This window comes from Agelaius phoeniceus, chromosome 16 (assembly GCF_051311805.1).
Source record: "Agelaius phoeniceus isolate bAgePho1 chromosome 16, bAgePho1.hap1, whole genome shotgun sequence".
Classification (NCBI taxonomy): domain Eukaryota; kingdom Metazoa; phylum Chordata; class Aves; order Passeriformes; family Icteridae; genus Agelaius; species Agelaius phoeniceus.
This window is the reverse complement of record NC_135280.1, coordinates 4,020,190-4,033,488: the sequence shown is the minus strand read 5'-3', so window position 1 is coordinate 4,033,488 and position 13,299 is coordinate 4,020,190. Positions and strand designations below refer to the sequence as shown.

The 13,299-nt window shown below is 39.3% G+C and overlaps 1 protein-coding gene across 3 annotated transcripts in view; it reads left to right on the top strand.

Moving 5' to 3' along the window:
- The window catches only part of SDK1 (sidekick cell adhesion molecule 1), a 389,575-nt gene that overhangs the window by 114,344 nt on the left and 261,932 nt on the right, over positions 1-13,299 (top strand). For all 3 annotated transcript variants that reach the window (XM_077186853.1, XM_077186854.1, XM_054643643.2), the window contains one exon: positions 3,798-3,945. In XM_077186853.1, coding sequence (XP_077042968.1) covers positions 3,798-3,945 — 148 coding nt within the window. The remainder of the gene's footprint in view (positions 1-3,797; positions 3,946-13,299) is intronic.

Sequence of the window (13,299 nt, the reverse complement as noted above, 5' to 3'; positions counted from 1 at the left end):
TGCAGAATTTTTGAAATCCAGCTGCCATTTGGAAAGGTTAAGTTAGTTTTCTCAGGTGTTTGTGCTAATGAACGTGACACAAGAAATGATCACAAATCTTTGATTTCCTTTTTTTCAGTTAACCTATAGAAAATAAAATTCAAGTAACCTTTTTGGAAATAATAACAAAATTAGGCCTAATTCTTTTTCCAAAGTAAAAGCATAAAAGAAACTTTAAGAGACAGATTTGTGTGCTGTGCCTAAGAAGTCTCATACTGGATCAAATTCCTCCTCGTCAGGGTTGGTAACTGGAAATTCAGTAGTAGTAAATGTCAGTTGATAAGCAGAATTTAGAGAAATTGAATTATTTATTAGACACCCAATTTGAAGGAACTGATTCAAGTTAATCAGTATGTCAATAAGGGAAATTACATGGAATTTCCTGTGTTTTAAAATAAAACCAGTTGCAAATGGCATTATGTAAGTTTTGGTATCATGTTCATCAGTTTACTCCATACAGTAGATTTTGTTACTATATCTGTAATGTCAATGATATCAGTAATTTGATGTTTGGTCTCCCTATTGTTTCAGAGCTGCTGGGAGCTAAAGTAAAAATAAACTGCTGCTAAAATGGGGTTTTCCTTCCCTGACCTCTGCCAGCCCTTGTGCCCCTGCTGTCTACTGACCATGGGCTCACTCTGACCTGGCTCAGACCCTTGCAAGTATTTTTCCAAATACTCCTCTGAAAATTTAGTGAATTCTGTCAGGTCACAGAGGATCTACTGCAAGCTGCTGTGAGTGAACAGAACTTTGAGTGAGGTGTGGGGCAAGCAGGGGGTTAGAGGGGAAGGGGAGGGTGAGGTTCCTCTTCTTGAGCAGCACTGAGCCTTTGGAGGAGCCTGGATTCCTCTGGAGCTGCATCTCCAGGTGTGGTTTCAGGGGACCAAGGCTTTGGTAGCAGTCCCAGGGAAAAATGTGCCCATTTCTTCCTGCATCCCAATGATCATTCCCACTCCTGGATTGCAGTGGAGCTCACTGCCCTTTAGGCTCAGCAGGAGAATGTGTTTGAGCAGCTGTGGGCTAGGAGACAGCTCCAAAATTTCTAAAAGAGCAACAGTTCTTTTGTTGGGCTGGTAAAGTTGTCTCCCAACTCCTCCCTGCCCAGCTGTGCAAGCAGTTGCACTGGCACAGTGCAGGGAGCAATTCCTCAGGAAGTCCTGGTGGGAACAATAGTGAGAAGCAGACACAGGAATGCTTTTCCCTGATGCTGCTGTGGCTGAAAAATTCTGTCTCCTGAAATGACAACTTTATTCCCCTCTGAAGGGGGGGAAGTTTTGCAGTGCAGGGTTTTGTCCCTCCAGGCTGGTTTGTGTGTGTTTGGCTGTTCTGGAGACAGTAAGAAATGCAATTGTTTGCTTTTCTTCAGTTTTAGTTTTCCCCCCATTTAATTTCTTGATCTGGATTGCTGAAGGAGGCAAAAAGATTCTCTCTTAAATCTGTCTGAATTAAGCAGTCTATGTATTAATTCATTTATTCATTTCTTTTCACTGATAAAGACAGAGGCAGAGCAAACCAGACCCTGTGTGGCTTGGAAGACCTTTGGTCTTGAGCCTTTGTGACATCAATGGCTTCTGTAGTGAAATTGCCAGTCACATTTGCACTTTATTCCTGCAGATTAAAGTGCTCTACAACTTTTAAATATCCTCTTTCCCCTTCACTCAGGGTAGCTACTGCTGCCATGTGATTGTTTTCTGTGTTTTAATGGTTTTATATAAATTAATTGATTTAAGCTGTGTGGATGTAGTGAAGTTCCTGATATTTTATCATATATTGTTTTTTGGTTCTTCAAAACATATCAGAAAGGAACATTCCAAGGGGTTCCTAAAATCATCTTAGCAACTCATCAAAACTTCTGGGGATTGAAATGTTAGTCTTTTAACTCAGAAGGATTCACAGGAAATTACCTATTTTTGCCAGTGAGTAGAGGATGCTTCCCAATACACTTCAACTCAAGATCTCTAGTGAAAAATTGAAAGGTGTAATTATAATGGCACTGAGAAAGATCTGAGGTATTTTCCATGTCCTAGATAGCTGAAGTAGCAGGGAACTTGTTAAATAATTTAAAAAATATTTCAACACATGCTAACATATTACTTAACTGAATGGGAACAGATATTTGTGAGAAAACTGCTGAGTAAATCTTAATTACAGGATGGGCTTAAAAACTCCTGTATTGTGAAAACTAAAATAATCACACGACAGTGAAGTTAATTAGATCCACCTCCGCAGTTTGAAATTTCTTTTCAAGTAGCTGATCTGATTACAGTTGTAAGGAATCTGGAGCAGCAGAGGAAGTACAATGCTGATTATGTCTGAATAAATAACTTGAAAATCACAAAAGCTTCTTTAAAATACCATGTGTTTTAAATTTCTGCTCCTGTTCTGTCTCTTCTCATCTCCTGCCATTCACAGACCTGATAGTAGTCATTTCTTTTCTGTGTCCTTTGCATCCCTCTCTGCAGCACAGAACTTGTAGAGAACCCTATTGTCCTTAAAAAAAAAGGGAATTCAGTGATAGAAGCTGGAATAGTTCTCTGTTGTATGTGTGTCAGTTTCCTAGTTTAAATCAAATTAAAATGCAGAGAAGTTCTTTGGAGGGTGAAGAAGTAAGAGCCTGCAGCCCTGTTCATTTTAGTGGATAAGAATGCAGTAAAAAATGCAATGGAAAAACAAGAAAAAAACCCTCACTGAATTTCTCCAAGGTCTCCCCAGATACCTGAACTTGCCTGTGAAATAAAACCCTCAGAGGCAGGGGTTCTGCATCATTTCTTCCATTAGAACTTTTGTTAAAAGCTGCTCTCCAACACTAGGGATGCACTATTGGCCTTGAAATGTCGTGCCAGGAGAGCTGACAGCCCCCAGCACGACACTGGGATTCCAGATCATTCTGGGATCCTTGCCTGGGTCTGACTCTGTTGGCCTGGCTGCAGTGGAAGAGCTGCTTGTCTGCTTGTGTAGCTGTGGATAAAAAACAAAATCATCACCAAAAAATGGACACATTTATTTACACCACGAGCATCCCTTTGAATTGCAGGAGTTTCTTTTTTATTGTTAAGAATTTGTCTCAAAAAGCCTCCAACCAAAGTTTCTTCTTCTTCTTCTTCTTCTTCTTCTTCTTCTTCTTCTTCTTCTTCTTCTTCTTCTTCTTCTTCTTCTTCTTCTTCTTCTCCTTCTCCTTCTCCTTCTTCCTCCTCTTCCTCTTCTTCCTCTTCTTCTTCTTCCTCTTACTCTTCTTCTTCTTCTTCTTCTTCTTCTTCTTCTCCTTCTTCCTCCTCTTCCTCTTCTTCCTCTTCTTCTTCTTCTTCTTCTTCTTCTTCTCCTTCTTCCTCCTCTTCCTCTTCTTCCTCTTCTTCCTCTTCTTCCTCTTCTTCCTCTTCTTCTTCTTCCTCTTAATCTTATTCCTATTCTTCTTCTTCTTCTTCTTCTTCTTCTTCTTATTCTTCTTCTTCTTCTTCTTCTTCTTCTCCTTTTCCTTCTCCTTCTTCCTCCTCTTCCTCTTCTTCCTCTTCTTCCTCTTCTTCCTCTTCTTCTTCTTCCTCTTACTCTTATTCCTATTCTTCTTCTTCTTCTTCTTCTTCTTCTTTTTCCTCTTCCTCTTATTCTTATTCTTATTCTTATTCTTATTCTTATATCTTTATTTTCTTACATTCTATCCCTCCACAGTGGGAAACATGGTGATTTCTCTGTCTCCTGAAAAGAAATGGGGAGAAAGGCAAAACTTCTCTTTTAATTTTTATTTTTTTTATTATTTTTTGCAGACATGGGAGATTTCATGGACACAGACCAGAGAAAAACAGTGACTGAAGGACAAGCTGCTGTTCTGAACTTCCCACACATCCTCAGCCACCCGAGGCCCCAAGTGACTTGGTTTAGAGACGGGCACAAGATTATACCAAGCAGCAGAATGTGAGTCAGTGTAAAGCTCAAAATACACCCACCCTAAAATATGATTAATTATATTTGATAACACAGCTTACATTTTAAGTACACTAATTAAGGTTTAAAGAGAATAAAGTAGTCGTGTTCATACTAAGTTTGAGATAAATTACTATTTTAAGACTGTCTCTGAACTTCTGAAGCAGTTTGACAAAATAATTCATGTGGTTTTAATGGTCCTGGTGCAGCATAAGGGGCTGGATGTGCAGAATGTCTGAGCTTCCTTCACGCTATTCATTTCCATGATACATTTTGGAAAAAGGAATGTTCATCTTTCAATTATGTTTACTTGAGTGCACTAACTTAATGAATTCTGAGGTTTTTTTCTTTTAAAATTAGAATCTGTGGGGTTTGTTACAGAGTTATGCTTAGTACTATTTTCCTCACAATAAATTTCTAGATATTGTTTTTTCTTTTCATTATTTTTTAGCCAACAATGACAATTTAATTTATTTTTTACTAATTAGCAGCTCACCCCTAATGACACAGTACTTGCATTTTGATTAGTTATTATCTCAAGGTGTGCTCATTTATCCTTTTCTGAAACAGTTATGAAGCCAGCCCATGTTTTTATCTGCACAGTTTCATTCAGAGACCTGAAGGGCTTGGCTGTAACATTAAAAAATGTGGATTAAATCTTGTCTCATTTATTGGAAAGCTGTTGAAATGCCAGGGATGTTGCTAGTTAGTTTTTAACTGTGCATTACATTTTCATGTGTTCAAAGGGATAGATGTGCTAGCAAATTATGGTGATGGGATATTGCTGTCTTACAGGAGTGCTTCAGAGTTCATATTAGAGAGGGAAAACTTCTCTTAAATTTGAATTTTCTAACCTGTACAGTGTATTTTACTGCCATTTGCCTTTTTGAAATCTGAATGCTGGTATTAGAGTAGCTTTAAAACTGTTAAAATTAGTATTGCAGGGATGTGAAGAAACAATGTAATAATTTATGAATAATTTAATAGCAATTTGATGGGAAACAGCTGGAAGATGAAACAATGGGTTCCTGGGCAATCTCCTGAAGAGAGCTAAGTGACAAATCCTGAGTTATTAACCATTAAGGATCTACTTCCCCCACTTGTGCCACATTACAAATTTTGTGTTGTCGATGCTGAGAATACACAGATCAGGAATTTGCAGATAGCAACAAGGCCTTGTTTTCCTGATTCCTGAGAGTTTCCTGGGAACCCTTACAGGGAACAGAGCAGAGTGACCAAGCCAAGCCTGCAGGGCTTGACACTGAGGTTTGCCTGAGTTCTCTTACAGTTTGGGAAAATTGCAAGTAGAGCTGTGTAGGTCATGTATTTGTTAATACAAAGATCCTGATTTTCACCTGCTGTGCTTTCCTCTTGTTCTTACCCCTTTGGGATTGCTGGGGTAAAATCACCTCTAACTGTGAGAACTGCAACACTGGCTACAGCAGGGCTGAAATACACCTCAAGGTTTCCATATAAATTCCATTTCCCTGGTCAGAAATTTTGTCTAAAAGGGACACTTGAGGACATTTGTCTGGCCTGCGTAGGAATCTCTGAGTACTTCTGCAGCTGAAATGCCCATGCTGGAAGTGTGAGCCTGCTTGGAAGTTTGATAGATGGTGCATAGTGAGTCTGATACGTTCAGGAGGTGACAGATTTATGGTACACACACCAATCATCAGAGCACTTTGTGTGCAGTAGGTCTCAAAATACTGGAAAAACCAGAGAGCATCCACTCACATCGTGCTGTCCATGAAATTTGGGAAGTAAATATGGCAGCCCTATAAAATACAGGGAAGCTGAGACATGGAGAGGATGCATATAAAACTGTGAGAAATGGAGAAATATCTTATGGGAACTGTTTCTTACCTGTGAAGCAAGTTGTGCATTTCACATGCTTTTTGTGCACCTGGAGGGATCAATTTCCCTGATCAGTTTAGCCAGTGATCCAGTTAGGCTGATGCATCAATCTCACTGGATCTCCTGCTAAACTGATCAGGGAAATGGATACAACCACCTTGTACGATGCTCTTTAATCTGATTAAAAGTACCTTCTATTGCTAAATCAATACAAAGCTTTTTTAATGCTCTTAAACAAGCTTACAATGATTTGGCTGAATCAATCAGCCATAATTTCATGTGTCAGCTGTAATAATGACTTCTAGGAGTGACATTGCTGTGGTGCATGAGGAGTGAGGACATAAACAGTGCTAAAAATAGAGAGAACAGTGGTGGCTATGGTGAAATTCATTCAAATAGTTGGTAAAGTCTTACTCATGCAAAAGCTTTAATTTACTTGTGCTTAACACTACACCATTTTTGTGCCATACAAAAGATCCTCATGTCTGTGTGCATGGATTCATCTCACTGGTGTGGGAACAGTTGTCCTTAGGTGAGAAGTACTAAAGATCAAAAGTAATACTAATTCTGAGAATAAAAAATAAGAAATTCTTGAGATGTTTCAAGGAATGTAATTTAATTGGCTCTGCAGTAAGGCTTTCCTAGGCAGGTTCAAGGTGCTAAATGCTGATGTATTTCTCCTTCAATGTGTACCAGTATTTAGGACACTTATGGGGAGGGGCCCTGCCAGCTCTTCAGCATCTCTGGGAAACCTGTGCCAGGGCCTCACCACCCTCATCAGGAAAGATTTCTTCCCTATATCCACCCTCTTGCAGTTTAAAACTATCCCCTCTTGTCCTACCACTGTGTGCCCTTGTCAGCTGTTCAGGGTTGTGGGGAAAAAAGATCAGTGAATGGCTTTGCTTTCACCTTTTTTAGATCCTGCTCTGAGAGTGTGCATGGCTGTGACATTTTCTGGGAGAAAGTTTCCTTTGGGACACAGGCAATTCTTTTTCAAACTGCACACTCTATTTAATTTAACTGCTGGTGTTGCTCAAAGTGGAATTTGCAGCAAGTAACAACATATTAGTGCCTATCCTCATGGTGTTGGTAATATTTTGTTAAAGCCTCCAGATAAAAACAGAAATGGGATGACAAGTTGCTCCTAAATGAGTGGGCATGTAAAGTCAACAAATCCCTGTATAATACATAAATGTGCAGCAAATGGCCTGCACATACTCCTGGGGTTGTTGTTATAGTTTATGACTTAAGGCAACTAACAAATGTGCAGCAGAGTCAGTGGGACATGATGGTGTGTGTTTAAAAATTTAAGTCCTAAAAGTCACTGTCGTCCCCTCCTTGCTTAGTGCAGTGTGGGTGTACATTCATTTTGGCTTTTATGCATTCTCTGTCACCAGAGCCTCAGCTTGGTGTTTTCAAGAGGTGTTTCTAGAACAGAATGAAGCTCTGTATGTGCTAGAAAAGCATGAAGTGGAGAATTGGAGAGGAGACTAAAAGATCAAGAACAAGAGAAAATGAGCAAGGAGAAGAATTAGGGTTTGAGGTGTTTGTTATTATTCTATATTCCCCAAGAAGTTCTAGGAGAGACTTCACATTACACCCAGACAGATTCATTTCCAAACACACCAGCAGAGAAATGTGGAGTTACAGCTGCACTGTTATCCAGGGTCTTGACTGATGGGATGATTTTGCCTGTTTCCCTGCACATCTTACCAAAACTAGCAGCTCTCTAAAGGTGACTGCATCAAAAGAAATTGCTACTCTGGGATATCAAGTATTCTGCTTGACTTGCCTGCCTGTACTTCATCAGGCTTAAAAGCAAAGAATATTTAACTTTCTTTACACGAGCACAAACAGTACCTTGGAGAGGCACAAAGGACAGTAGCACCATCAAGGTCTACAATTGCCTTTCACTTGTGGCATTGAGGAATTAAATTCTTGGTACTCTTAGAGGGTTTTTTACCTTTCTCTGAGTGAAGCTTTTTTCAGAGAAAAGGTTCATTCCAGCCATCAATTCATTTAATTCACTTTCTTTAAGAAGAAAACTTCTATGCAGATGTTATTACTGTCTTCATTAACTTCCTTACAGTGAAGCTGCTCTTCCCCATGTAAGCTGCAGTTAGATGAATATTAACTCATGTCTTTTGACAGTGGAATTATGTCTGACACAAAACAGGAAAGTTCATTTTTGGTGTACAAAGGCACTCCTGGGGTGTCCCTTTCAGCAGGATGGACATTTAGTCACTTCATTAACTCCTGAGGAACCAAAAGGCTGCACTTCATCTCCCTAGGCAGGAATGCTGGATTGCACTGCCTGCAGGTACACATGGGTTAATGTCTGTGTTTTGCACTGACATCAATTCATTACTGGATGGATTTGGTCATTATTAACTCTTAGAGACTGAAGTTGTTGGCAGATCTTGGAAATTAAAACACATTAAGCACAAGCAACTCTCTCATGACTTGCTGTGGTTTTGAGCACTCACAATACTTTGCAAATAGGCAAAGCTGGTGCAAATTTATTCAACATTTGTTAAAGTAAAATTGTAAGTGTATTAATGGCAGCCTCAAAAAAAAAAGTAGTTGTAGCTAAGTAGGCTTTAAAATATGAGAAAAATTAGAGTATCTAAGAATAATACATCAAATCTGGGGCTGATAATAGCATTAGATTAGGTTTTGCTTTGATGATAGCAGCTGACTTAATGTGCCATGTATATATTTTTCACTTTAAAACAAACATTACTTCATTTTTCTGTGAGCAGTTCTAGTGGCACAGAGCATCACTCAGCAAATACCAGCCTGTCATACAACTTAAGCCAGTTGCACATAATTACTTTTCACATACACTGGATAATACTTTCATTAAGATCATGATGATTATCATTACTGAACAATACAATCAGAGACTGTCAACTCTGCAATGTATTGGCTGAGCAATAATTTAAAAAATAAAATTTGCAGATCTCCTGTCTGGTAATATCATGGAGTGACACCTCTCAGCAATAAGATGTGAAAAATCCCTATAATATTGGGTTTATCTGTATGTACCTTTCACAGGCTCCACATTAAGGTCAGTACCTGAAAAAGAAGAATATTTGGTAGAATTAAATTTTTCCCTTGAGCTAAAATTCATCACCACCACTCTGTAATTAATTTATTTAATCAAACTTCTGCACTGAGTAGCTTCAGGCAGCACCAGGAATCATCTTCCAGTAGTTTCAGTGTTGTCCCCAAGGCCTGTATGGCTATGAAGGACTGTAGGGAAATCTCCCATCATCTCTTGGAGTGCTCAGTTTGAGGAGTCCTGGCACTGTCAGGGGTTGTGTGAGCATCATTGTCTGTCAGGGCTGCTGTGGCCATCACCGTGCTCAGCAGAGGGAAACAGCAGCACCCCAGGGAAGCCAATCCCAGCATTATCTCCCAAAGCTGTTTGACTTGTCTGGATCCAGCCTCACTGCTTTCCTCTCTGCACATCATTTGTTTGCCACAGGTTTCAAACATACGTGTCAGAAATTAATTTATTCAGACTCTCATCTTCCTGGGGTGATTGTTGCTGTTTGGTTTGATGGAGGGGGAGGAAACTGAGGTGGCACCTGGGGACCACAGGATGCTGAGTGCAGGGTGGGTGGCAGCAGCACAGCCCTAAGAGGTGGGACAGGGACAGCAGGAAGAAAACATTGCTGCCAAAGAAAATGCCTTTTAGCAAGGCTCATTTGGAAGGGGATTCTTCCCAGGAGAGGCACTCGAGCTGATGAGATGAGAGGCACATTTTGGGATTTGACCAATATGTTTCATTACAAATTTGGACCACAAACCACAGAGGGTTTTGTAATGTATGTTTTTTTCATAAGCCAGGGGAAGTTGCTGCCATTACAGTAGCAGTGTAAAATCCATATCTTTGCTAGAAAAAAGTGGAAGCTTGGAACTAATATTGTGCCTTAATGGGCCTCGGCTGCTCACAGTATCTTCCAGGACAATCTCCAGCAGCTGTAAATTTCAATAAAACTTCAAAGATCACTGTCTAGGAGGAAAATCTGACTGTTGGATATTGTTTTTCCTATGATAATCACATATAAGGAACAAAATAATTTTATGTGCTACTACCCTTATTAATCATAGATTTGGAATTTGTAAAACAAAGGCAATGGAAGTGTCACTGGAAGGAAACCTTTTTTGCTCTAAGTATGATTTACTTATCACAGCTAGCAGTGAAATTGATTTATGAGTTTGTTGCTTTCTGAGGACAAATGTACTTTGAGAAAGAAAATATGGACTGTGAAAGAAGTGTTAATAGCATTACTCTTTGAAAGTGAATTATATACTATTTTAAAAAAACCATCCTCAATCTAGAGGTGGGTAAATATGAAGACTTGTTGTCATCATATTTTGAGGCTCACTTTTTGCATCTGCTGCATTTTCTAATAGGAACTAAAGATGCTATTAGGGACAAATCATGAATATAATCCTTTAATAACTAATGTGCTTTTGTGGAAAACCATTTTTCTGTCAATCTTTGAACTACTCTGGCTACAAATGGAAATATTTTAATATGCAGCCAAGATAAGACTATTTAAAAGTGTCGCAGTCATTCTTAAGAGCAAATATGCAAAAGAAAACTATTGCTTTATGCTTAAAAAGTGGCAATTGTTCACAAATCCCTGAGAACAATTTATCTCCTGTGGCCTCTCACATATCTCTACTTTTATGGAAATAGATGCAAAATGCTGGTGATTTATCAAATATAGCAAAAGGTAATGTCTTATGTTTACCAATCAACTTTTATTAATCAAAACTGACTGAAGTAAAAGGTATCTGTCAGTACTTCTGGCTCTGTACTACAAAGGATTGTTAATTTTCTTTCTATGCAGGAAAGGACAAATTCTGTCTTGCCTCGTGATTCCAGTGGATTTTTATGTGATGTGAAAAGGTGCTAAGACATATAAGTTTGTAGCTTTAAGATACAGGTTTATGTGGAATACTTTAAAAGCCTTTCATTTTGGCAGATTTACTTTTATAGTGAAAACTGCTGTGTGATTCAGGAAGAAAGAAAAAAAAAAACCCAAACCCACAGAACCTGGCACTCTGGGGATATATTGTGGCTTTTGTGGTTGATTTGCATCACGTCTACTTTGTTAACAGTATTCAACTTGAATTTAAAGAATTTGCTACGTGGGAGCAAAAGTGAAGCAGTTTTGCATGAATTAGTGCTGCAGGGAGAGGCAGGAGCTGGCAGCCTGTGCCTTATCCTGGGTGCCCAGAGAGGGGAGTGGAGCTGCTCTGTGCTTGGCCTTCCCCCAGCAGGTTCCAAATTAATTTAATCCCATTGCAAACGTGCTGTCTGCTCTTCCATGGGTCAGGCTGATCCATGTGACAGGAGCCATTTTTGGCTCTGGTGAAACTTTGCAAAGGCATCTTGGAATTAGAAGTGAGAAAACAGTCAAACTCAGCCAAAATTCGTGTGAAAACTATTTATCTGCTGCTTGTTAGTGCTACCTTTTGTTTCTTAATACACACCTGTGGCTGTTTTTATGTATTACACAGATCCCTTGATTTACATGAAAGGACCAATTCTTAGACAAGGAAAATGTTTCTTGGGGTGAGCACAGCTTGCTCAGCTTCACTCTGTTTGCTTTTCTCTCTAAGTTCCCTCTTTGCTTTTCTCTCTAAATTCCTGCCACTCGAGTGGGAAAGAGTGGAATGGATCAACCTGCTTTTCATTATAGCAGAGCAAAGGGAGTGGATGAGCAGTGGAAATGCTGGAGGGAATTTCTTCCTTCCCTCACCTCCCAGGAGTGTCAATGTCCCAGCAGTGTGGCCCTCACTTTTCTTTAGTTTCTTCCCCAAAAAATTCTTGTTGAGTTTCTCAACCCAAACTCCCAGCAAACTCCCTGTACTGCCACTGATCCGTGCCAGTCCTGTGTCCCCCTGGAAGTCCCCTGCAGTCTCTGGAAAACTGAACTGAAAATTGTCAGCATTTTATTTCTCTTTGTTGTGGCTTATTTCAAGAATCAGGACCTAATGTGTCATTGAGAAATAACAGGAGAACAAATATCCAGGAATTTCAAGCTTGTATGTGTCTGGCTCCTTGAATTCTCAGAATTGAGGTCTAAAGGAGACCTTATTTATGAAAAGCACTTGAAAGCATTGCACCTAAGGGCTGTACTACAGTATTTCTTGTATTTTTTTCTAAAACCTCAAAGCCTATTCACTTTATAAAATGGGGTTTTGCTAGATTTTACTCGATGATTTTTCAAGAAACTGCATTTGCTGTTGTCATTCAGCAACCACAACCATTTGCAAGAATTTTAACAACTCTGCTGCTGCCTGCCAGCTGCCATGTGTTCCTTCCCTCCTCCATGCATAAAACCTCCCCACTGCAAGAGGGCTGCAATACTTTCATAGTAATCACTAGTTCAAATCACTGATTATTCTAAAACATCAAATCTCATTTTTGGCAATCCATCATCTGTTTCCATGGGAACTGAAACTGGCCTCAGCAGCCACAAGAAGCAGAGTTTATTGGGATACTTACACATTTCAATGGCTGTTGTTAGACAGCTGCATTTTCTGTTTACCCAACAGATATTGCTGCAACAACCTCATAATGCACTTAAAAATTCTATATACATTTCATTTTAATGCATTTATGTCTTTATTCATATTTTTCACAACTTAGCAGAAATATTATGATGGGGGAGAGGGAAATATCAGTAATTTCCATCATAAGCATTCAGTATTGGATGTTTCCATGCAATGTCTTGACTAGTGATTTAACCAGGACTGTGGCAAAAAAAAAGAAAAAAAAGGAAAAATGCCCTGCCTTGAGGGGCTAAAAACACCTGGAGGCTCCCACTTTTCAGGTGCAGCAATTTCCCTTGGTAATCTTATCCCAAAGTTTCTGCTTTCCAAAGTCTGATTTCCTCAATACCTTTTGCCCCAGAATAACCATTTCCCCAAGCCCAGCTCATCCTTCTACAGCTCATCCTTCTGCTCCAGAGCTCAAATTCTCCTAATTCCTGCTATTTCACCACCATTTTTAAACCCCATTGATCAAATCAGCAAGGAGTAGCAGTGTGGATTTGAAAATGTTGTTTTGCTGTAGATATTTCAGTATCAAAAGGAGTAACTGGGCAACTAATTGATTATAGTGTTGATATGAATATGTATCAGCATTTTTACTTTTTTTCCAAGTGCTTCAGAGTGGGAATCATTATTTTGGAGTTTGGCATCATTTTGGTTCAGAGTGAGGCAGCCATTTAAGACAAATCTCAAATCTTGAAAAACTGTTCTACTCACAGACCTTGTATCAAACAAACAACCTTCATCTTCTGCCATCTTCTGATCCTGATTTTATCATCACAGGGAAAGCTGGCTTACAAGGAAGCATTTTGGGGCAAAATAGATCATATTTACTAATAAACATGCTGGAATTAAATTCAAGATTATTTGTCTTGTAAAACTGGGGGAGGGAGGGAGCTGTTGCATGCT